This window comes from Apteryx mantelli, chromosome 6, assembly GCF_036417845.1.
Source record: "Apteryx mantelli isolate bAptMan1 chromosome 6, bAptMan1.hap1, whole genome shotgun sequence".
Classification (NCBI taxonomy): Eukaryota; Metazoa; Chordata; class Aves; order Apterygiformes; family Apterygidae; genus Apteryx; species Apteryx mantelli.
In genome coordinates this window covers 7,202,221-7,225,294 of record NC_089983.1, presented here as the reverse complement: position 1 = coordinate 7,225,294, position 23,074 = coordinate 7,202,221, and the positions used below count along the sequence as shown (strand labels likewise).

Here is a 23,074-nt window from a genome sequence, read left to right as displayed (position 1 = left end):
GGGAAAAATAATTATTTCTGATAATCTGTTGAGTGAAAGAACACCGCCTGCCTACACATTGGCCTTTTCTTGTCTTGTGTTTATTCAGAGTAGAAGATCCGAATGGAAGTTCCTAACTCAGTCTTTATGTCCATCTCTTGAATGGCTTTGCTCACTAAAGGCTGTGTATTCTGCAGTTATATTCATTCTCGTCCAGTATTTTTCTGGTTCGAAAGTGATTTCCAAAAGGAGAGCTTCACAGCTGAGTTAGTATGATCTCTGAATAGCAGTAGAAAGAACAATCTTCTCATCAATTCTCAATCAAAATAACAGTGGTCTATTTGAATGTATTAATTTTGATATGTGGTGACTGTGTGGCACCTAGATTAAAAAAAAAAAAAAAAAAAAAACACCTCAGGGAAAGTGGAAGGAAACAACTACCCAAGATGAGGTATCTAAGTCCTAACCAGTAAGACCAGTGACCTGAGTCCTGGCTCAGGCTTGGCAGCATGCAGCAAACCCAGGCAACAGCAGAAAAGATGGGACAAGTCAGAGCATTGTGGTTGCCAGCCTAGATTCAGCTGCAGCTTTCCGATTTAGCTAACTGAAAATGTGACCGCAGCATGAATAAAAAGATCTTTGCAAGGAATCCTACCGTCAAAGAACATGGACTTCTGGCATTAGTTGATTTATAGTGTGGGCTGCTACCTGACCCACTTGAACTGGAAAAGAAAAGAAACTCTGACTGCACTCCACATGCAGATGTTGCTGCCTGTTTGTGCTGTGGCTCATGGAAGGAAAGCACTGATCGTAGAGCTTCAAATAATCTCTTAGACAAGGAAGCAAAGAGAAATCAGGAGTTTAGATTTGACCGAAAGAGAAATGAAAAGGTGATTCGATCAGTGAAGTCTGCTACAGTCCGCTCTGGCTGTTCCTTCTGCCAGGTAATGAAAGCGAAGTCCAGCTAGACAGGTGCCCACAGCAAGCAGAGCATGACCCATGCAGCGTGAGTCTGGATTTGACTTGAAGAGCAGGAGTGTCCCTGTGCGTGAATGATGAACCACAGTGAATGGTGAACATGTCCGTTATGATGAGGCAACAAACGAGCGCACTAAGAGCCAAACGCTGGGATATTCAGTCAGATCCACTTCGGAGACACAGAGGTGAAGACTAACACAGAGGGTTCTGCAAGCATCTCTGGGGATGATGCCCGCCTTAAACTTGGCAGGCTGATCGTAGCAGTCACAGAAAGTAGAAATAAGCAGAAAAAACATGAACATAGCTAGTGCAAACACGAGCACCTTCTGTTCAGAGATAGCTAGAAACACAATCTTTAGGTTCCTAAGTTTGCAAGGTAGGAAGCAAGTCCTCTCACACCTTGGATGCACGATCATCAGGAGGGGCTCCTGGTTCACAGGGCAATTCAGAAGGCCTCAAAATCTTGTTGGTATCACAGTAGGCAAAGCCTACCTTTGAGATTATGGCCTGAGAGAGCTGCCATCTGGGCTGCAAGCCTTTGTCGTGGAGGAGGGCAGAAGATTCATATGACGAGGGAAAACACTTTCCAGGGATGGTCTGACATCTTCTCACATCTTGCAGCTTGCCCCAACCCCTCCCAGAGAGGAGCGCCCCAGAAGATACAACATGCCTCTTACTTGTCCTTTCATTGTGCTTTTTGTCTTTTTTTGAAGAAAGGAGATTTGACTGAGGCCTGTGAAAACAGAAATTAAATTGCATGAAAATATAGTTGTTACTTTGCATTACATAAAATTTCCATCCTTAGTCCCTTGCCTTTGGGTGCAAGTAAAAGCTTGACATAAACAAAATGTCTACTAAATCATTTTCCTTTTCCCATATTTATTGCTGTTTATAAATGATATTAATAAGAGTAGCTCTTTGAACTGTAACTTGTTTTTTCTCAGGATTTGCAGTCTCTCATAAATATAACTTCATTTTTCAACAGACAATTCATTTTGGTAGTTGCAGAGGATTCAGTATTCATTTTCCTGTGATAAGTTCTGACACCAATTCCATATGCACTGTTTAAAATGCAATGAGTAATGACTCAGCTCTTGCATACTTCCGTTTGCATAAAAATAAATGAGTGGTGCTGAGACACTGGTATCAACGTCATGCTTTATCGCTTACTGCTGTTAGGCTCCCTTCACTTCTGTGGTCTCTCTAAAACAGTATCAATAATGAAATTTATATGCAGTTTGGGTTTGGAAAGTTCAGAGGTGAGTTTTTAACTGCAGCCTGTATTTTCAGCAAGAAGTGCACTAGCAAAGTCTGTGCTAAGGTATTGCTGCAGAGTTAAATTTTATGTTTTTTTTTCCCCATGTATTCAGAGTTGTAAAATGAGCTGTACATCATGAAGACATTAACAGACCAATAGGCATCCTTATAGGTGTTCACCATAGGTGTCCTTGCCTCTGAGCACGTATTAGTCCAAAGCAGAAGTCTGACAACATAGAAAGGAAAACAGGACTCCTCTTGATTTAAAGTCAGTGTTGAGTTTCTTTGTCCTCTTTTTTAATGTAGCATAACTGAAAACTGCAAAAAGCTTAAAAGGTGTGCATTAGCCTCCAGCTTGTTAGCATCTAAGCAGTGAATATAGATTAAGGAAACCAGTAAGTATGATAATTCTGGAAAAATCAGATTTCCCTGACGTGGTGCTCATCTGTAAAATTGTAGCTCTCAGGTGAGCCTGCTGCACAGAGAATGTTCCCTCTATAAATTTCAGATTTTGAACGCAATTCACATGCAACTTCATTGCCAAACCAAAAGCTGTATGTGAATTTATGGATACTTAAGTGCAGGTGTGGCAGAACCTGAAACTGGTTACATCTGTAGGAACAGGCAGTTGTGTAGCAAATATTAAGTGAAGTGATGCTGAGACTTAAATTGGAAATGTGCAGATGGACAGTGGCTCTCATTGGTGTCTAAAGGGTGTCCTTAAAGGTGGTGACATGTAGCAGCGGAAAGGAAAGTTTCTCCGGACCCTTGAACACAAGATTACTTTTCAGAGGAGGTGGCAGATACGGCAGAGTCTTGGTGACAGGGAAAATATTTGGTCTGACTGTAGCTAAGTGTGCTAAGTAAGCAGGGACACAAGGCACTCTGAGCCTCACCCCTAGCGAGACATCTCAGCAGCATTTCTGAATCAGAGTAGTTTTGGGGTTGCACCTGCATTTTTTCAAGTGCTTGAGTTTTTCATGAAAAACACTCCATGGAAAGCAGAATTTTATGCAAAAAATACTTCATCAGAAAAGAAGATCTGTTGGTACAGTTTTGATGGAAAATCTTCAAAAAAAAAATTATAAACCTGATACCCAGTGAGAGACTGTATGTAATCATACATGATCTCTTCTTCATAGCAAACAATGAATATATGAATTTATAAAATAATCAAGAGTCTAGAGATAAATAATAATGGGGTTAATGAAAAGGATGCATTTTATACATGATCAGATCAGATCAGATCTAATTTGTTGCTCCTCTTACAGTTTGCTCCATCCTACATCATTTTGCTCAGCAGGGTGGTCCCACTGAACTCAGTGAAATCATCCACAGGAAAAAGTATCATTTTTTCACTGCTTATTTCATTTCTAAAAGCAAGCTAACTTTAAGCTGGGCTGGCAAATGTGCTTCCAGTAGTTTATTCTCTGATGGCAAAACTGTTTTAGGAGACTGCTGTCGCCCGTGCCCAGCTGCTGCCTGCACACCGCAGTTCCCTGCCTCTCAGCTGTGACGATGCAGCTGGTTGGGGAGCTCTGAGCCAGTGTGGACCAGCAAAACTGCCATTTTAAAACACAAAACCTTGATGATTTCACTGACGTGATTTGCAGCACAGCTGGGGCAAGCCAGCATGCAGGGGCAGGACCTGATGGTGCTTTTTGTATCACGGTATTTCCAGCGACGAGCATCTCCTCCTCCTTGCCCCTTTTTCAATTTTTTATTATTTTTTAATTTGGGTCATTTCACTGATCTGACTTTACAGAGAGCCATACAAGCAATCGAATTAGTGGACTGAGGAAGATCAAGGCGGTGAGCTGCAGTAGATGCGTCCTCTTACGTCAGGCTTCGTCTTGAGGAAATGACAGGGTGCAACTTCACACTGAGTAACAGCAGCAGGTTACAGTATCCTTTGCCTGGAGCCCTCCTAGTGTTTGTTAACTGTTGCAACAGTAGCCAGATAGTGGCTAAATTTATCATTTCTAGTTCCTTGTCCAAGAAAAGCAGCAGTAGCTAATACAGGTAATAATAATAACACTGAAAACCTTAACACAGTTGCTAGTAAGGGCCATTGTGGTATGTCTGCTGCCTTGAGAAAAAAGGAGGGCTGTAGTTTTGATTTAGTAGCTTCTTCTGTTTCCCTTCCCTTGCTTAAGTACTTTTCTAATGGCTACTAAAGAGCTTTAGAAATTCTGTCGCCTCCTCGGAGTTGTGCTTAAATATAACCTTGATGAGCCCCAGGAAGAACCTGCTCGAGGACTCCTGGCTGACTGAGCTTCTGTACCATGAAAGGCTGCTCCGAGGTTAAGAAAATTGGTTCTGAATCCTTTCAGGGCAAGTCAATAAGCCACTGTCTGAAGGCAGAGCTTTCTAGCATCGCTTTGGAGCACCTTTCCTTGCTGGCACGTGGCTCGCAGAGCTGCGAAGTTGAAGCCGCGGGAGGAGAGCTCGCCGGCAGGGACTCGGCTGCAGGTATTCCCACCCGCACGAGGAGTCGAAGCTTCCGTTACGTTAGACGGTCGTCTCGTTGATGAGAGCTCTTCAGCTGAAAAAACATGGTCATCTTCAGACTAGGCATCCTGAGTAAATCACCGTTAACTGGAATCGGGCCTGGACACACAACTCAAATGCAGGGACCTGTATTTAAGGGTCAGCAGTCTGGAACTAGGTCCTGCGCCTGGTGCTTAGTATCACCATGAAAGGTCATATTTAAAATGGCAGCTTTAGTTTGAAGTTTTACAAGTGGTTGTGAAAGGAAATCGCTCGATTCTTGCAGTAACTTAAAACCCGAACGCTGAGGATAAGTAAAATAGTGGTAAGAGGCATCGGTTTTATGCTCTGCTAGACTAGTGTGTCATTTTTTTCCGGTGAAAAGTTTCACGTTGGAGGATTTCTCCCTACCTGTGGAAGCTCTTCTCCTCTGCAGCAAAGCTCTTGACTATGCGTCTTCCTTGAGGCATTTGAATATTCCCATTGGCATGAATGCACCGGTCCTGTGTTCTGCTTAAGCTTGTGGTATAGCGCTTTTCTCCGATGCAAACTCAATGCCGTTTTCCTGTTTTGACTGTGAGAAAAGGTGTTGCATGGGTCCAGTCTGTTCCGTGCTTTGGTGGGCTGCCCATTATGGTCGGACCTGCCACGAGGTCGTACATGGGAGTTCTGGATTTTTGCCTATGGCTGGGGTGAAAGGTTTTAATTGCTGAATTGGAGATGACAGAGTTGTCTTCCATTATCGCTTTCTTGGGACATCAAGTGCTCCGAAATAAGTGTTACACCTTGGCCGGAGTCTGCATGCTCTGCTACAGCGTGGCATTGCAGTGGAAAGGTTCATTTCTATGTTATAAACTCAGTCTGAGAACCGGGAGATTGGAATTTGTACTAGACTTAAGTCACTTCAGTTACTTAACCCTTTCTGCTATTACTTTATGTATTAATGTGAAGAAAAAAGCTTTTACTCAGTTTTTTTCACTGGCTTGACTCAAAAGGCAGCACAGACTTTATTAAAATTTTCTGGAATAAATTTTGCTCCCTGCTGTGCACCTCAGTTTGTAGTGAACCTATACAGAACTTGGCCCGCTAACTTCAAAATAGGTTGTGATTTCACTAAACAATGTTTTTGGCCTTTTGAAAATTGATACATGGTGTTGATATAGTTTCTTTTCAGTTCATATCCATCAGCCTGATTTCTAGTACTTGTGCTAATGGAGGTGAGAAACTGTCGTTTAGCCAGGAGGAAGTATAGTGTAGAAAGGAACAACAAGAAAAGTCTCTGTGTAATCCTGCCTCTCTGACTCAGTTACAATCTACAGATCTTCACTGGGTTTTATGTTTCTCTCTGAGTTACTGCCAAACATTATGATACAAAACTAACTTAACTTTGCAGTACGTCTGCAGGTGATTTCTGATATAGGTATATTTTCCTGTGGATAACTGTATGTAATCTTATTGTAGCATTTGAAATTTAAACCTGATTTTAAAAGCCTAACGACCATCCGACCCTGCCTAAGCAATTTTAAGAGCGTGAGGTTTTGGTCATGTAAATGGGTTCTGCAAACCCTGTGCTTGCAGCGAGCCAGCTGCTCCGAACCCAGTGCCCACGAGCACGTCCTTCAAATGGTGAATGCGACACAAGTGACCTTGGCAAAACCAGCACGTGTTGGGCAGTTACTGCAGAGTGGTGATGTTGTAATGCAAGCTCCTACAGTTTGTCCTGCAGATGCTTATTCAGCTGTCCAAGCTCTTCTTTTTGAGTTAATCAATATAATTTTACCAGGACAAGCTTCATCTTTCATTTTCTGTGCCAGGGAAGGGTACCAAGTTTGGGAGAGGTGTGTGTGGGAAAACCAGCAAAACACAAGCTCTAGAAATATTGCAATTGGTATCAATAAAAAGGCCCTGCAAAGCTTGCAAAGGTTTTCTTTGGGGAACTAGGGGTTGCCGGAGGAGCACTTTGGCCTTCTGTAAAATATCTGTCCATTGCTCAAGTACTGTTCCTGGAAAGTAAAATGAAATAGGCTTAACTTGAGGAAGCTTAATTTGTGTGTCTGCAAGTTTCAGATACGGTTGTAAGACCACAATTTGCAATGCTTAGACTTGAATTCTTTCCAGATGTTTCTTCCGTAATATTATCTGTAACTGTAGTAGTCCATATGCTTCTCTATTCTTGATGTAGGTAATACTGCAAATAACAAGAAAATACCATTGAGATTTATTTGGCACTTGAAATACGTGACTGTGCTTACAAAATTCTAGTCATGATAAAGTCCTTAGAAAGGCATCTAGGCCCTGGTAAGCAATAATTTTTCACCTGATACCTTTAATCTGATGGTTTCTTATTGTTTGGCTATTGATTGCATTTTCAGTGTTATACAAAATATGCCTTTATTCAATGTAAACTATGCCTTAAATTTTATTAGTACAGTATTTCTACTCATTCATTAAAGCCAACTTTTTTAATGACAGGTGAGTAAGCTAATGCACATTGCCTCCATTTTCATACTCAGTAAAGGTTTGCAAATAAGTTGTTTACTTGGGCTGCAATTTTTTTTTAAACCTTTTTCAAATCTTGTAGCCGGTCAAAATGTGTAGTCCAGTTTCTAGCAGTAGTTAAGCAGTTGTGCTACGCAGTTTCTAGCCTGAGCTGATGGTGAGGTGGAGCTGTGTCATCCCTGCCCAAGCTCCGAGAAACACTGTTAGCAAGGGGCGGATTTCCCTCTCTTTTTGTAGGGGAACTTTGCATCCGTATTAGGATGGGGCTTTTGCTAATGATGACCATTTTGTATGAGTACAAGATCTTCCATTGTGCTAATTTTTCTTTTTTTCAAGCACCAAAAGACATTTTCCTGCTGCTTGTGCACCCAGTTGTCTAGGTGTTGCAGTTATACTCAGATATGCTGTGTTAATTGTGCAAAACTGTTTGCAAGTATACCTCAAAAGAGAGGACAGTGGAAATACCCTGCAGTAGGCTTTGAGGTTCAACAAAGTGTTTCATGATTGTCACGTACAGATTAAGAGCTGAAACTCGATCAAATGAGCAGAGCTACTAAACCCATTCATCATTTTGCTCCTGTACAGGCTAGGTGCCTACACTGAACCTGTACCAGTGTAGGCTGTAACGGTGCAGGCAGGGATTTATGGTTGGAATCTATGAAATGGCTAAAGTGAGCAAAGAATATATGCACCTGGATTTCTGGAGATTCAGTTTTCTCTCTGCCTGTGGATATTGCAAGCAATGACAAATATCTTTTTTGGCGGCAGCAGCATGTGGACCGCTTGGCTAGGATGTAAAGGAAAAACATTCTCTTGTGATGATGAGGCCTTGCAGACCCAATCCTTCTTGTATTCTGGGAAAGACAGTTTGCCCACTGCCAGGTGTGTTTTGGAGGCATTAGCTGCTGTTTCTGGCTGAGGATCTTGCAGTTTGGCTCTTTCTCTGACTGAGTGATCCCGTCCATGTCTGACCCTAGGAGGCTTCGAAAATGCATCACCAGATACATTAGTGGGGAAGTGAAGTTATGGAATCTGCTCCTGATATTGATGCTGACTGTAGACCTGTTGGTAAGGGTCATCTTACTCAGGATACCATTGAGCATCCCATAAGCTGATCTCTAAAATTCTCTCAGGTGTCACAGCTATGCTACCATAGTCACACTCTAGGCATGAGGAAGAGTTTGAAGTCTAGTCCATTGTGATTGACTGCTATTTTGACTGGCAGATGTTACTTGTTCCATTAAAAAGAAAGTGTTTTTTTTGTTTTTTTGTTTTGTTTTTCCCTCCCTCTTAGGTGGAACGTATTGGGTATTCAAGGAGCCTTACTTAGCCTCTTTGTGGAGCCAATTTACTTCTCTAGCATCATCTTGGGGAGTTTATATCATGGGGATCATCTATCCAGAGCCGTATACCAGAGGATAGCAGAGATAGAAGATCTACCACCTCTTTATACACTCAACAGACCTTTACTTAGTGGCAAGTATCTAATGGAGAAGGCCGTACCGGTAACTAAGTCTGTTCCAGTAGCATTGTGATTTTGCAATTCTCAAAAACCTTGCGAATTATGTACTGTGAGTAAATTGCTTTGTGGTTACAGCACAGAAGTTCCAGTCTAAACCTAAATCAGATATTCAGTCAGAAATACCAGAGCAAGGAGCCTTCATGAGTTAAAAGGTCCCAGTAAGAACTGGGGTGTGATCCTTTTAATGTGGTTTCACGTAATTGCTGTCTGGAATGTGCCCTAGCGATACGTGAGGCAAGTTGAAAGCCTGGGCTTAGTAAAATCTCTTCCCATCCATAGAATAGCGTTAGATCTCACTGTTACTTCTCTTGCCATTGCAGATATGTGTTGAACGGCTGCATCTTTTAGCAGTGTGCCAAGATACACACATTTGGGTCACAATTTCTAGATCAATAACCACCTAAAAATGGATGGAGAGAACTTCTCAGCTGCCATTGGTTGTATTTTCTTTCTGTCATCAATCTCTGTTGGATGCAGCATTGGCTTTAATTAGCATGGCACCCAACTTGTTTGCATGATCCGATTATCATAATACTTTCATTTCCACTTTGTAGTTTAATGCTGCATTCAGAGCCTGGTGGCACGTCCTTTAGGAATGTTTTAGTAGAGTATTAGATACCTCTGACGGACAGCAATACAGCAATCCCCAGCAGGCGCAGTGAGCGGTTGTCTTCTGCAGCTGCTATTGAACCTTTAAGTCCTGTTCTTTAGTTTTGTGTCCATCTTAGAATCTAGTGGGGCTAAGAGGAATGGCAGCGTTTGAATTAACAGGTCTTAACTTCTGATTGAGCCGTGACTTAAAGGAAAGTTCTAAAATACTAAAAAAAACAAAAAACAAACACCCCCCCCCCCCAAAACTAAAACTGCTAGTTACGGTAATGTGGTGAAAGTTTTAAAAGTGAAATCTCTTATCCTCCCTATCATTGTGTGCACTGCTTTGTTCTGTAGAGCTTGGCTTCTGGCATGCGTCTGTTTATTTTCCAGGAAAGAAAGATCAGTATTTTAAAGCATGTTTAAAGTATGACATGAATTTTACAAATAGATGTAGGGAGTGGGGAGAAGGTGTATCAAACAACCAGCAATTCTTTAGAAAAGAAAGCTAATTAGTAAGGATTCCCTGAACCAGGACATACTAAAATGTTAAGTGATGGATTTGTCCATGTATTAGCATGTAAGTAAGAGTTATAGCACTCATAATTCCAAATATATAACTGGTTTATGAGCATAGTAGCAGATGCATGGACTGTTGCTGCCTGATTTCTGGGGATTTTTATCAATTCTTCAAAACAGCAGGTTGCGGGGGGGACAGTTTTTGTGTTGTTATTTTCAGAACGTGTGACAGCACCTTGGCTTCTTAAAAGGCAAAAGCTGAAATATTGTGTTCATCTATTTGATAGGAAATAGCACCATCTGTTTTACGAGTTCAGCCAGAACTCACTGAGCAGTAGAGAGAATTCAGAAATGTTCTCAACTGTTAAGTTTTTGTGAAAATACACACATCTCAGAATGTACAAGAAGCTTGTTTGGGAGGGAGAAAGGAGGAAAATTATTATTATTATTATTATTATTTTTTTTTTTTTTAACTGAGAGGATTAGTCTTCAAAGCCTGTGTTTTGATCCATGCTATTGGATTCAGCTGGGGCACTTTTGTAGCTACAGATTTACTCTTTGATTCACGCCTTTTACAGTGGATTCCTATTTGGAAATACTGCTGAAGCACGACAGAAATAACTGTCCCCAATTCTATGTTCCTCCTGATCCTGCATATGCAATTCTATAATGATTGCTCATTTCTAACCGGGATATGAAATAAAATAACATCTGTTGAGTTATGGCATTCCGTATTTCCCCACTGTCTCACCTATTTATCTGAGAAAGCACTAAACACTGAGGTTTTTTTCCTCTTATAAGATGATTTTTTTTGTCTGCAGGGACAGTTGCATTAAGTTGAAGTCAGACTGAGATATTGTTATCTACTGTACCGTTCAAAACTGTCTTTGCATCAAATGTTCTTTCTTTCTCCATAAAAGATTTTCTGCTTATACTTCCTTTTTTTTTTTAAGCTAGTTAAATGCAAACATGCATATCAGAGCAGCTGCTTTGCAGTCAGTGAGTGCAAGAAACCCATATGTTGGTAGAATACTCCCACCCAATATCAACTCCCGGGATTCTTGATTCAAGGAGCCAACCTTTCAGCATGCCGTTAGCGCCATGGCACGGAGGGACCACGAGCTCTCACAAAAAAATTGGGCTTTTCAGTTTGAGAGAAGAGAGGTTGTGAATTTCTAGAGCAATCTGAAAAGGGACCAATTTCTCGATCAAGCTTTGAGAGTGGGAGCAGATAACAGACTGCCAGTGTGCAAGGGAATCTGCACAGATTCTTTCTGGAGTCATTGATGGAGATTAGCATGAAGGAGTTACCGAGTGCAAAAAGCAGAGTAACAAAAACTCAGCAAATACGCCATTTAGAAAAACAGTCCTTGAAAATCCTTGTTAGAAGAAGTCATTAAATATAAAAGAGAAGGCATTACATATAAAAGGCAAGCTCTTCTTTAGCAGAGGCAATTAGTATGAAGAGAAGTTCATTAAACATCTGTCTTTATGGTTCCCATTGCTGGTGTCCGTCATTCCCTTCTTTCTGTGAGGGCTACTAAGCCAAACCCTGCAGTAGTCTCTGCTTTTCTGGACAGTGCATTTTTTCTTAACTTTGAATAAAACATTTAACACAGCCTACCTTCTCCCTGTTTTGACGTCTAGTGTTACGCTTTAGTTTGTGTATGGTCTCCTGTTTTTTACCAGCGTATTGTCAGAAATGAAGTTGTTGGGGGTTTTGACCAATTCCTCATGGTACTGACATGGTCTTCCTCTGTTTTGTTTCTTGGATAAAACATCCTGGAGCAGTGTCACATCTTCCAATTACCTGTCACCAGCATAAAAACAGTTTTAAATAAGACTGAGGTCTTAGGGTAAGGTCCGTCTAGCCTAGTACTATTCTCCCACTGGTAATTACGCAGTGAAAAGTAGGAGTAAATGGTAAGCCCATAGAGATGCTTCCAGAGAACAGCAGTAGTAATCTGTGGCTCAGGGACTTTCCGAGTCAGGGGTGAAGAGTCTTTGTATTTAAAAATTCTTAATGGATCTTTCACTCATCGACTCCTGTATTTGCTTGTTGGATTGGTGTAAACTTTTTAGCATCCAAGCATCTTCAGTAAGGCAGTCCATAGGATGTGTAAAGATTTGTGCCATGGAATTTACTTTCTGCTAATATAATTAGATGCTTCTTAGTTCTTTGCTCAAAATAGGCAATAAGCAGTTTTTCCCTATCACTTTCATCATGCCACTCAGTTTTCTAGACCTCTATGATGTTCCAACTTAGTCATCTTTTTTCCCAGATAGAGTCTTCTTGCACTTTGTTGTTCCTTGTATGGAAACCATTCCACATAAGGATCATCCTTTCCATTTCTCTATAGTCTTTTTGAGCTAGAGAGCACCTGATAATCGAGATAAGGCAGCAGTACTGATTTCTATGGTGACATCGTGATGTTCTGTTCCGTTCTGTATTCCTTTAATAATTATTCCTAACATTTTCTTTGCCTTTTTTGATTGCTGTTGATTTTTGACCTGACATTTTGATAGAACTGAGTATTAGAAACCAAAGCCTGGTTCCTGAATGCTAATAACCAGCTCCAAGTCCAGCACTTTTTATGTAAAACTGATTGTTTTTTACTTCATGTGTATTACCTTATATTTATCTAGAATGAATTTCATCTGCCGTTTTATTGCCCAGTCACTCAATGTTGCAGGTTTTTTCTGCTACTTTTTGCAATTGCTTCTCATCTATACTATCTTGAATAATTTAGTGTCTTCAACAATCTTTCCCCAGTTTTTCCCCCACCACTCCATTTCGGGTCTTCAAGGTGCCAGCACAGACCTTGAGGCTCTCCAGTAGTGACCTGCCTCCACTGCGAGAATGAGCTGTTCAGTCCTGTCTTTGAGTCCCTGTCTTCTGACCAGCTCAGTGACCTTCCTCCCACTCAGTGACCTTCCCTCTTGTCTCAGGATTGTGTAGTTTCTTTAGAAACCTTTCATGAGAAATCCTGATAAATGATCTCTAGAAATCTGTGTGAAACCTTGTAAGTCAAATAGCCGCTGTCCCCATTTGTTGACTACTTCAGAAGGCTCCAGTGCACTTGTGAGGCTGGGCTTCCTTTTTCCAGAGCTGGGTTGGCTCTTTCCAAGGAGACTGTATTCATCCAGATGTCCATTAATCCTGTTCTTTAAGGCAGACATCAGGCAAACAGGCCTTCTGCTTCCCTAGATCTCCCCTGGCTCTCTAAGAATTAGTGTCACACTGGCCATCCTCCATCTTCAAATACTAAGGCAGTTTTTTGTTGACTCCTTCCCAATATTGTCATGTCTCCACATGTGCCTGTTAGTTCCTACCAATCTGCCTGGTAAAGATGTTAGGTTTATTGAGTGATAGTTCTCTGGCACGCCTCTGAACTCCTTTTTAAAAACTGGAGTCACCAGCTACCTTCTGGCCTGGGAAGACTACTGTTTCTGCTGTCACATCTTTGATTTCCTCCAACGCAGCTGAATACTATCTGGGTGCTGTAACTGGTGTTTGTTCACTTTGTAGGTTTATCCTAGAACTATTTTTACTGGCACCTCAATTTGAGATGTGTCCTCTGACATGTTGCCGGTAAAAGGGGCTCAGGCCTTGGAACCTATCCCGGCTCCTTAACAGGGAAACTGGATGCAAAAATTCATTCAGTTTTTCACAATATCATCTTCTTTCTTCTCTGAATGCTCCCTCTATAGCTTGGCCAGCTGTTGGCAAAACTGATTTCCTGTTGCTGCGATGTTCAATGGATTTATTGTTAATTTTTATGTCTTTTGCAAGCTGTTTCTCAGACTCTCTTTTTGGGCTGACTTACCATGTGTTTACATTAAACTTGTCATTTTACAGTCCTTCCCATGTACGTCCTTTGAAGCTAGCTTCAGCTTTTTGGAATATGCCATTTTGCATTTTATAGCCTTCCTTACCCTGCTGTTTAGACACACTGGCTTTATTTTGGTCTTTCTAAAGTGTTTCTGGCTGGGTGGCGTGCATTTGCTCTGAGCTTCCGGTTTGCCTTCAGATATTCTCCGTGCTGCCTGCCAGGTTTTTACTATTAGCTGCCCTTGTCCTGACCTCCTCTGTAACGAGATTGGGAGTAGGAGAAAGAACTCCCTCGCTGAACGCTTTTGTACAGACTGGCTAGGTTGAAAGGAGTGGTTCTTGCTGCAGGCCGCAACTCTTGGCCGCAGCTTGTCTCCGTGTTAGAGTAGCTAATCACCATACCTTCTCCTGGTTTAAACTGGGTCAGGTTGTGTCAATGGGTAGAGAAGCCCTCCCAGCAAACCCTGACCACACGGCATGCGCAGTAGCCAATGCTGGAAGTCTCAGAGGGAGTACCACAGCTCCAGCCCTTTGGTTTCTCTAAATGGAGCTGAGCACAACAATCATGGAGCTCACCTTTGAAACTGGTAAGCTTCTCTACTGTTTTTTGCTGTGCGACTGTGCCCGCACTCCAGTCGCCATGGAGTGCATGATCGTCGGACTGTTGACTGCTTGTAGTCAGGAATGGCCAACTTCCAAGTTGTCGGGGAAGATGCACATGCCATCGCAAGTTGCCTTTCACTGTTAGGTTTGATAGAAAATTTGAAAGCCTAGTAGAATCTGTTGGGAATTTTCCTATACTAGTCCTTTCTTCGTTTTTTTTTTTGTTTGTTTGTTTGTTTTTTTAATTTTTGGAAACCTGAATTGCAGTTACATGGGTTTGGTCAGTCCTGAACTTAAGTAAAGATTCCTTCTGTTGTCCAAGTCTTTGAAAAATGCCTCTTCTGTCCCGTGGAAGCATGTGTGTCTTCCACTGATTCCTGTGATACAAGGAATGGATTCAAGTTGCAGAACTGAAAGCAATATCTGAACTATTGTATCTTCAGCAGACCTTCTCTACCAAGATCTGATGAATATTTCAGTGCATCTTCTCCTGTCACCTGCTTTGCCACACAGGATCCCAGAAGAATGCATAGAGGCTAACCCAGGCCTGACTTATTTTTATTTAACAGTCTGGATGCCAGTCAGATCTTGTCCAACAGACAAAAGGGACTGGTTGAAAGCAAGAATATGCTGCTCAAATATATTGTAGGAACACTTTATTATACCCCCAAAGTATTTATGGGCTCTGATTGGACAATCAGGCTGTATTCTCACATTGGATCCCAAAGTGTGTAGGTACATCTTAGAAGTTTGACAGGATCTTATTTCACTAATATTCAGGGAAACTGAGCAGCTTCTTTGAGGAATGACCCTGTTCTGAATTTTGTACGCTGGCTTCACAGAGGAAGGAGCCCTGCTGCCTCTTTGCTGAAATCACTGTCACTCTTTGTATCTCATATTTTGTTAGGAAGATGCGCAGAAGAAGCATTTGTCATGGTAAGTGACTGAAGTGCTTATAAATTATAAGGGAAGAGGATTCTCAGCCTGCAGACCTGGCCACGCAAACTTCAGAAGCCGCCTCCATTAGGTGGGGCAGGGTGGCACTAGAGGGGATGGGGAGTGATTCGGGACAGGGTTGTACACAAGATGTCAGTCACCAACGTAGGACTTGATAAAGATTTTTCAATGAACATGCATCAGCACTCTTCTGAAGAACTGCTGTCTGCATAATTTTTTTCCTTCTTTTTTTTTTAATATATCCTTCAACATGATTTTGGCAGTTTCCTTGGTACCTAATCCTTCCATTCATATTTGTGTTTTTCAGCCCTCTGTGTCCTTTCTAATGAAACTTGTCTGTGGGTTCTGTCCTCAGAGAACTGGCAGGCTTGATTATTTATGTAAGCACTGGAACGAGGATGCTGTGACCTTTGCTTTCATGTGTTAGACCTGCTTGTAGTAATGTCCACAAATAAATTCTGAGCGGTGTCCTTGAAATAGCTTACTTACACCAGTTTTCAAAGGAGGATAAAACATCTTCCTTTCTACCCTAGTTTTCTCTCCCATTACTAGTTCCAGCTTATTGTGCCCTGATCACATCTAGATTTTGAGGGAGAAGATATGATCCACCTTAAGTGTTATCAGATGCTTTTCTTTTGAGATGACCTTTATTCCCTGTTTGGGCTGCCTGTGATTTGCCTTCAGGGACTCCTGTGGCATCTCTGCAAGGTTTATGCAGATAACAAAGCAGCTGAACAAGGTGTTGTCATTTAAGTATATCTGAAATTCTGAGTCCATATATGTACTTTTTTTTTTAAGTTAATACAGCAAAGTAACCTAAGGAGTGTGACTGTACAAGTGCCATGGAAATGTAATGTGTACTTGAGTGTGCAGCTTCCTCATCCTTCTTTGCAAATCCCCTCTGTAGCATTACAGTGTTCACCACATCGGTATGGAAGGAGCATGAGCAAGCCCTATGGGGAAGCGTAAGCTATTATTTGCTGAAAGAGATGCATGCAGCCTAAATATCTTGGTCTTGGAGGGAATCATTCACTGAAGGAAAACTTAAGGCAACATTTTTCTTTCTGGAATGGAGAGAGTGGCCTTAAATAATAAAGGGAAAAAAGGTCTTTTGCAGTACTTCATGAACGATATCTGATCACTGTACTTCTTCAGTAGTGTACGAAACAAAAGCCAAGGTAATCATAGAGATATTTTTAAGTTAAATAAAAAGTACAACTGACCCACTTGTAATATGGTGGCATTTTTTTAACCCCCTTGCCTCAGTAGTTTTGATAAATGGGTTTTGAATTAAGAGTATCATCAGTATGCCGTCTTAAACAGATGGGTCTGTTCCATGCAAGCTTCATGGAAAGAGCCTAGATCTCTGTGCTTTTTGAGAATCACTTAAAGAGCTTGGATTCCTTTTGGGCACACCAGCAATTTGTAATTTGTTAGGTTTTCAGGCACAGGCCTTCTGTTGTGTGACTCACAGAGTAACAGGGTTTATTTGCTCTGCAGCATTTGGACTTTAATGGCACAGGAGGGGTTTTGTTTTGCATGATCAGCTCCAGTTTTCGTGGCTTAATGAGTTTTGCATCACTGCAAACTGAGACTTACGATGCTCGTGTTCATTGCCGACCACTAAGAACGACAGCAGAAGTTGTGCTGAGGTGCTTCCTGCTTTCCTCTTGTCAGAAAATCCTGTTCTTATTGGGTCTTCCTCAAGTACTACTTGTGTGATATTCTTGATGGTACCTGTGTTTTTAGTATTCAAGATTAAAATTTGAACGTTGTGAATGGGAATGGAAATTCCCTCCTCTGCTCTTTTCCTTTCATATAAAGCAAGATTGAGGCTTTTTTGGCGGGGGAGAGCTTATATCTGTTCCAGTCTATCTTAGTGTGTGGAAAAATCTTTATTTTGGGGGTTTGCTTTTCTGACGTTACTTTTCTCGGAAGCATTTGTTCCTTTTTCTCAGGTTGGATCTTTCTTATGCTGATGGCCCTAAAATTGTTTGTGTTTCAGTGGGCCTTTTCATGGGCCAGTCGAGCTAGTAGCTCTGATTTCAGATGTGATAAACATTTGTGAGGCTGTGCACTGGTGACTTCGATACGTGCTTACCCAGTTGAGCCTCTGTATTTTTGGTGACTGTTGGTAAGGTAGCTTCTCCTGTTTCCAAATTTCATCTGTCCCTAGTCTGCTGGCTTCATTGCTGTTTGCAAGAGGATTTAGAAGTTGGAATGGATTCCCCTGTTCACGATGACAACGTCCTCCTTATGCTGATCAGTTTGTTGATCCCACATTCGTCTTGTTCACACATTTGCAGATGAAGGGAGTTAGATCTGTGGCATCGCATGGATGAGGTAGATTGCTTTGGTGCATGTCAGCTCCTGGATGCCTCTTTCCTGAAAGAAATCAGAAGAGATCTCTTCAGGAAACCTTTGTTCAGGTTCTCCATTTTTTCAACTTACCTTTTAAGAAAATGGTGAACGGCAGGGTTTTTTTTCTATTTACTCAGCACATTATTATGTATCAGTCATATTAACCAGGCTGACATAAAACAAGAATAAAAATAAAACAGTATCAGGAAGTTGGGTAGGGTTGATATTTCAAAATGTTAGTTTGTTTGGAAGAATTGAGCACAGTAAGCAACTGAGTTTTATTGTATCCAGCCACGATGTCATTCAGGATTTAAGGAAGACCTCACACGCTCGCAGTGCTGGTCCTTCCAGGCTGCAGCTGGGGAGCTACTGCCGTGCGGGGCCGTAAGCTCCTCGCTCAGCCTCACAGCCGGCAAGCAGGGCATGCAGTCAGCGGGCCATAGACCTGGAGGAGGTGTCGCAGCGGCGAGGCTGGCGTCGAGTGAGCGAGTCTTGCAGTCATGTGGCTTGGATTGGCGTAGCCTCATTTATTAGATTGTATTTCAGGTATCAGCAAAAAAAGCATTCTGCTGCAGTGCTTATGCTCAGTTTTTATAAATTCACTAAATTTTACGAAGTTTAGGACCTAACAGAGATTGTCGTAATCTGAAAATAAATTTGAAAGAGGCTTTAAATGAGAATTGCATTAAAGTAAAAAATGGGGCTTATTATTTATTAGAAAGAAGAAAACCATGTGTTTATCTGCTCTCTTCCAATGAGATAACTGAGACATGTCAAAGGTAACATTTTAGATTAACAATTTTGCAGCCTGTATAACATCTGCCGGGTCTGTGATTAAATGACAGAATGCAGGATCAAAGCCAATGTGTTGTACAGCTTTTTCATAGTGCGCATAACCTAAAACACTTGCTATACTAATAGCTCGGGAGTTCAGCCTGGCAGCTGTCTTAGAGCACTGAGCAAGTGCTGAGAGCTCTGCTGATGCATCCGTGGGAGATCTGTTGCCTATGGGTGGTAGCACCTCTCAGGAGCCTTCGATACTGTACGGTGGCTATATACTGTGTGGCGCTGGAGTGCCGTGGGGGAATCCATCCTGCTCCAGGCAGCTGGCTTCTGTTCATGCTTGGGTTATACTTGCAGTTGCTTTGCTTCTCCGTAGGCAGAGATAAAGTAGTATTTGAGAGGTGCTGTAAAATTTCACGTCGGAGCAAAATAGTCTGAATTCTCTCCTAAAACTTGAGTCTGGCAGATTACTGTTTCTGGGCATCTTAGGTATTAATGGGCAAAGCTTCACAGAGCGTGTTAAGTGGGCAGATGGTTGTAGCATGGACAGGTTAAAGCTGAAAGATTCGATCTTCTGCTAATTTTAGTTTTTTGCACAGGATGCTGAGGTTGGGGCTCGCTTTGTCTAACGTGGGCACCCGCAGCATGGGCGCTAGTCAGGTGCTAGTCCCTGGACAGCTGGTAAGCAGAAGGAGGTGCTCTAGCATAAATGAGAAACATCCTGTGCTGAGGAATGACAAAATAGGTCAGATCCCCCCAAAAGTACTCATTCCTTTGCGGTCTGTAAGGAGAGATCAAAAATAAATAAAGGTATAAAGAAAGAATTGACCGTTGCTGGTTGCCAGCTTGCCTTTTGGGCCCTGAGGCTCACATCATAGCTTGACAATTTAGGGGCGTTTAGGTGAACAGCCTGGCATCGAACACAAAAAGGCTGTAGCAGATCTGACGTAAAACCCGCTCTGCAAGACCAGTCTTTCTTTGCCTCTCGCTGATGACTGTTGACTACGCTGTTACCTGTTCCTCAGTGGAGGAAGTAGAGCTCTTAGCCTCTTGTAGGATACAGCATCTCAAAAGCAAGGCTGAATGAGTTAGAGGTACCGGGAAAAAATTAATATGTAGTAACCACTGTGCATCTGAATGTCTGTAAACACAGGGAGAGAGGAAGAAATAAGTTTGTGTGAAGTGCTTCAATTTTGCCACTTCCTAGTTTTTACATTTCCTGATTTGCAAGACTGTACTTTGAAGGTAGTCAGGCTTTTGTAGCAATAGATCAGTAGCCTTTAATGAAGTGCATTTAATATCATCTCTATCACTCTAAAGCTACTGAAATGTAGACATGGTCATGTCTTGGTTTGCAAAACAACAGGCCTAACTCCATTTTTATGAAGGAAAGTGAAAAAGCGCATTGTGGGCGCTTCTAAATAAGTATGACTTCTCCAGTTAAAGCTGTAGTGGGAATTTGTTGTCCGAATTGTAATTACATGCGTTGAAGCGTGACCAGGATTCATATTTTTACAAGAATTGTGATGATGGGATCATTACTCATTTGGAAATGAGGTATTAAATACACACCTAAACTGTTACAGCAGTGCAGGGAAAGGAGAATGTTTAGACAGTTACAGCTGGCAAAACTTTGCTAAATCTGCTCTTTCCTATATTCGGCTAGTGCCATTACCGAATGCATTTTGAGACCGGTGGTTTCTTGTGCAGGAGCGGAGCAGCTTTATTCCTATTTCATAGTTATCTGCGGGTTGACCACTGATTCGTTCGTTTGTCATATCAGCTAAGCCAGATCCTCCTGAGATGCATGGGGCAAGGCTCCAGTATTACTTTCCACGTGGGGCTCCTTGCTACCGGTCTCACCATAATCCCCTCCCTCTTGGGCCCGAGGGGAGGATGTTTTCCCAGAGCTCTGGCGATGCTCTGTTAGGAATCGCAGAACGAATAAGAGAGCGTTTTAGCCCCGGTGAGAATGCAATATGCATGGCGAAACCCCTAGGATTCAGCTGAAATTCTGTAGGAGAAGGTTCTCACAAGCAAAGAATTGCTTATAAGATTGCCTAGCAAGAAGATCTCAGTAACGTTGCTGTATGGCTTATTCCCCAGTAAAAAGAACAATCAAGAGTTAAGATGTATCGTTGTCATTAAATAACTCTTCTCTTTCAGGTATTAGCAATGCGGAAGCCCGCCAGCCAGGGAAAGCACCAAACTTCAGTGTAAACTGGACAGTAGGAGACACTGGTCTCGAAGTTATTAATGCTACAACCGGCAAAGATGAAATGGGTCGTGCATCTCGCCTTTGTAAGCATGCTTTGTACAGCCGCTGGATGCGTATTCATGCAAAGGTATTCAAAAGTGCAAGATTTTCCACTTCTGTTTTATTCATAATGAAATACCTTCGTGTGTGCTGCTTTCTGTGCTCGGAAAACACTTTCTGAGCCTGTTATAAGCTCAACCTGATGTTAGGTATTGGTCTGTGTAGTAGTGGAAAAGAGTCTTTGGTTGGCTTATTCTTTAATTTTATAATGTCTAGTCCCAAATTTATGCAAGGATCTAAAAATTCTTGTTATAACTAAGTAAACAAAGGGTGTTAACTCCTTTGAGCTTGCCTTCTCATTTTAATTTATTTGGAAAGATAATCTGAACAGGTTCGATTTTAGTGGAAGTGGGATTTCACCCTGTCCTTTCTTAGGAAGGCAAGATACCAGGAAGCATCAGTTAGTGCTTTTTCGGTGTCTAGACTTCTTCTGCCAAAGCAAGCTGATAGTTCAGGAAAAGGATGGCTGGGAGGGAGAGTACGCAGTGCTGTTTTCCTTTCAGCTCTGCCTACTGGGCCAGCTTTGCCTCCTTCCGCTTCCTGAAGGTTAGGTTTAATAGTTCGTGCCTTTGCTTAAAAATATCTGGTTTAATAACCGCTTTGCTCCTGAACTGTTTGGTTTAAGAGTTCAGTCTCTCATCTTTTCTTCTCTTTTTCGATCCATGCAGCTTTCGTCCAGCTTACGCTCAAAGATCATCAAGCCTAACCTGTACCACGAAACGAAGCAAGGAGCCACCGAGTATCAAACTGCCAAAGAGTGTTTGTTCAAAGCGTTCCTGAAGGCAGGACTCGGAGCCTGGGTGGAGAAACCGATAGAGCAGGATCAATTTTCTCTTACTGTCTAATTCACAGACTGCACATCACTTTGGAAAGGGGGTTGTTCTGGAAATCCTGGTGTCCGGCATCGCTTTCTGGCATCTCTACAGCAGACGAAACATCTTTTTACTCTTTTTTTTTTTTTTTTTTCGGAAACTTAACTTGTAGATGTTTCTGTTTTGCCTAAGTATTGAAACTCGATGATTATCAGATCCATAATTCTATATTTTGTTACGGGAAAGTCATTTTTGGTGTCTTTCTAGAAATACTTTTACTCTACAAAATTTGCAGTAAGGCTGTCCTTATAGTACAAGATGACTCATTTTTTCTGGGTTAAAATAATAATTTTTTTTTAATTCAATGTCATCAAGTGCATGAGAAAATGGAAGTTGCTTTAGGTTTTACACCACACTTTTAGTAGGAAGTAGCTTAATTTTTTAAAAAGAAAATAGATGACAAAGTTGATTCTACTCCTCTATTAACTTGTTTTTGAACTGCAGATATTTCTACCATATAGACCACAAAGCCAGAATGGAGTCTGGACAGCTAGTTTTTCCCCACTTCCTTGCTCTTTAAAACCAGCTGCTGAAAATTTCATGTCTTTGATGTATGTATTTATTAGTCTGTGACCCAGTTTTTAACATGCAGCTTTTTATTCTGTTTTTAAAAATACATTTACCTCCCATTTACACACATTGTGAAGTCTTTGTTTTTTTACCATTGTAAACTGGAAACAAACAGTTATTTGTAAGTTAGGAAGTTTAGTCTCTAATGTGCAGAAATCTGTTTAGCACTAGGTGATTTCTTTATCCCAGGAGCTCATCAGAATATAATCGTAACTGTAACAGTAACGTGGAAGCTTCCAAAAAAAAATTGCTCATTTTAAGAGCACGAAACCTGAATTGCCAAAAACAATCTACTCATTGAGTATTAATTGCTCTCTCCTCAAGGAAATGAAAAGCTCTTCTACGGGCAAAAACTTGTTAAAGCTTCTTTCTTGTGAGTTATATCTCTTTTCACTGGAGTTATTGTGTCTCTTTGAGGTTTCATTGCCTTTGGCCTTTACGTATGTGGTGGTCTTCATGAGCTAATTAGGTAAGTTACTCTCAAATGTGCTTTTATTCACTCTGATAATTATTTAGAAAAGTGTTTTTTTCACAAAGGTGTAGACACTTTCACATCTGCTTCATATAAAAATGAAAGATAGGAGGGAAATACTGTAAGATCTGTTAGATCGACTGGTGTGTTGTCGGCACTTTTAAAAACACTTTTTACTAAGTGGCATCTAGGAGTGGGTTGGAGACTGCCCAGTGTTGTTTCTCTGCTTACGTAGCATGTGTCCACATACATCATGTGGTTCATGTCTATCCAAACAGCACGTACACGTTCTGAAAAGCCTCTCGAAGATCCCCTTTTGCGAACAGTTAAGGTGACGTTTCATGGTACAGGAGTTTGGGTGACAAAACCGAATCAGTGTGTTTCCGCACCCCTGCTCCCCGCTACTGGTTCCTGTCGTTCCATCCCGTTTCACCACCCCTCACCTGTGCCACGTCCTCGACTGGATCAGCAA

At 41.6% G+C, this 23,074-nt stretch overlaps 1 protein-coding gene across 2 annotated transcripts in view; it reads left to right on the top strand.

Annotated features, from left to right (window-relative positions):
- LOC136992339 (double-stranded RNA-specific editase 1-like) overlaps window positions 1-22,193 on the top strand; it is a 99,694-nt gene extending 77,501 nt beyond the window's left edge. For both annotated transcript variants that reach the window (XM_067298680.1, XM_067298681.1), the window contains 3 exons: window positions 8,498-8,679; window positions 20,538-20,716; window positions 21,357-22,193. In XM_067298680.1, the coding sequence (XP_067154781.1) occupies window positions 8,498-8,679; window positions 20,538-20,716; window positions 21,357-21,533 (538 nt within the window). In that variant the 3' untranslated portion in view covers window positions 21,534-22,193. The remainder of the gene's footprint in view (window positions 1-8,497; window positions 8,680-20,537; window positions 20,717-21,356) is intronic.
- The last annotated feature ends 881 nt before the right edge of the window (window positions 22,194-23,074 follow it).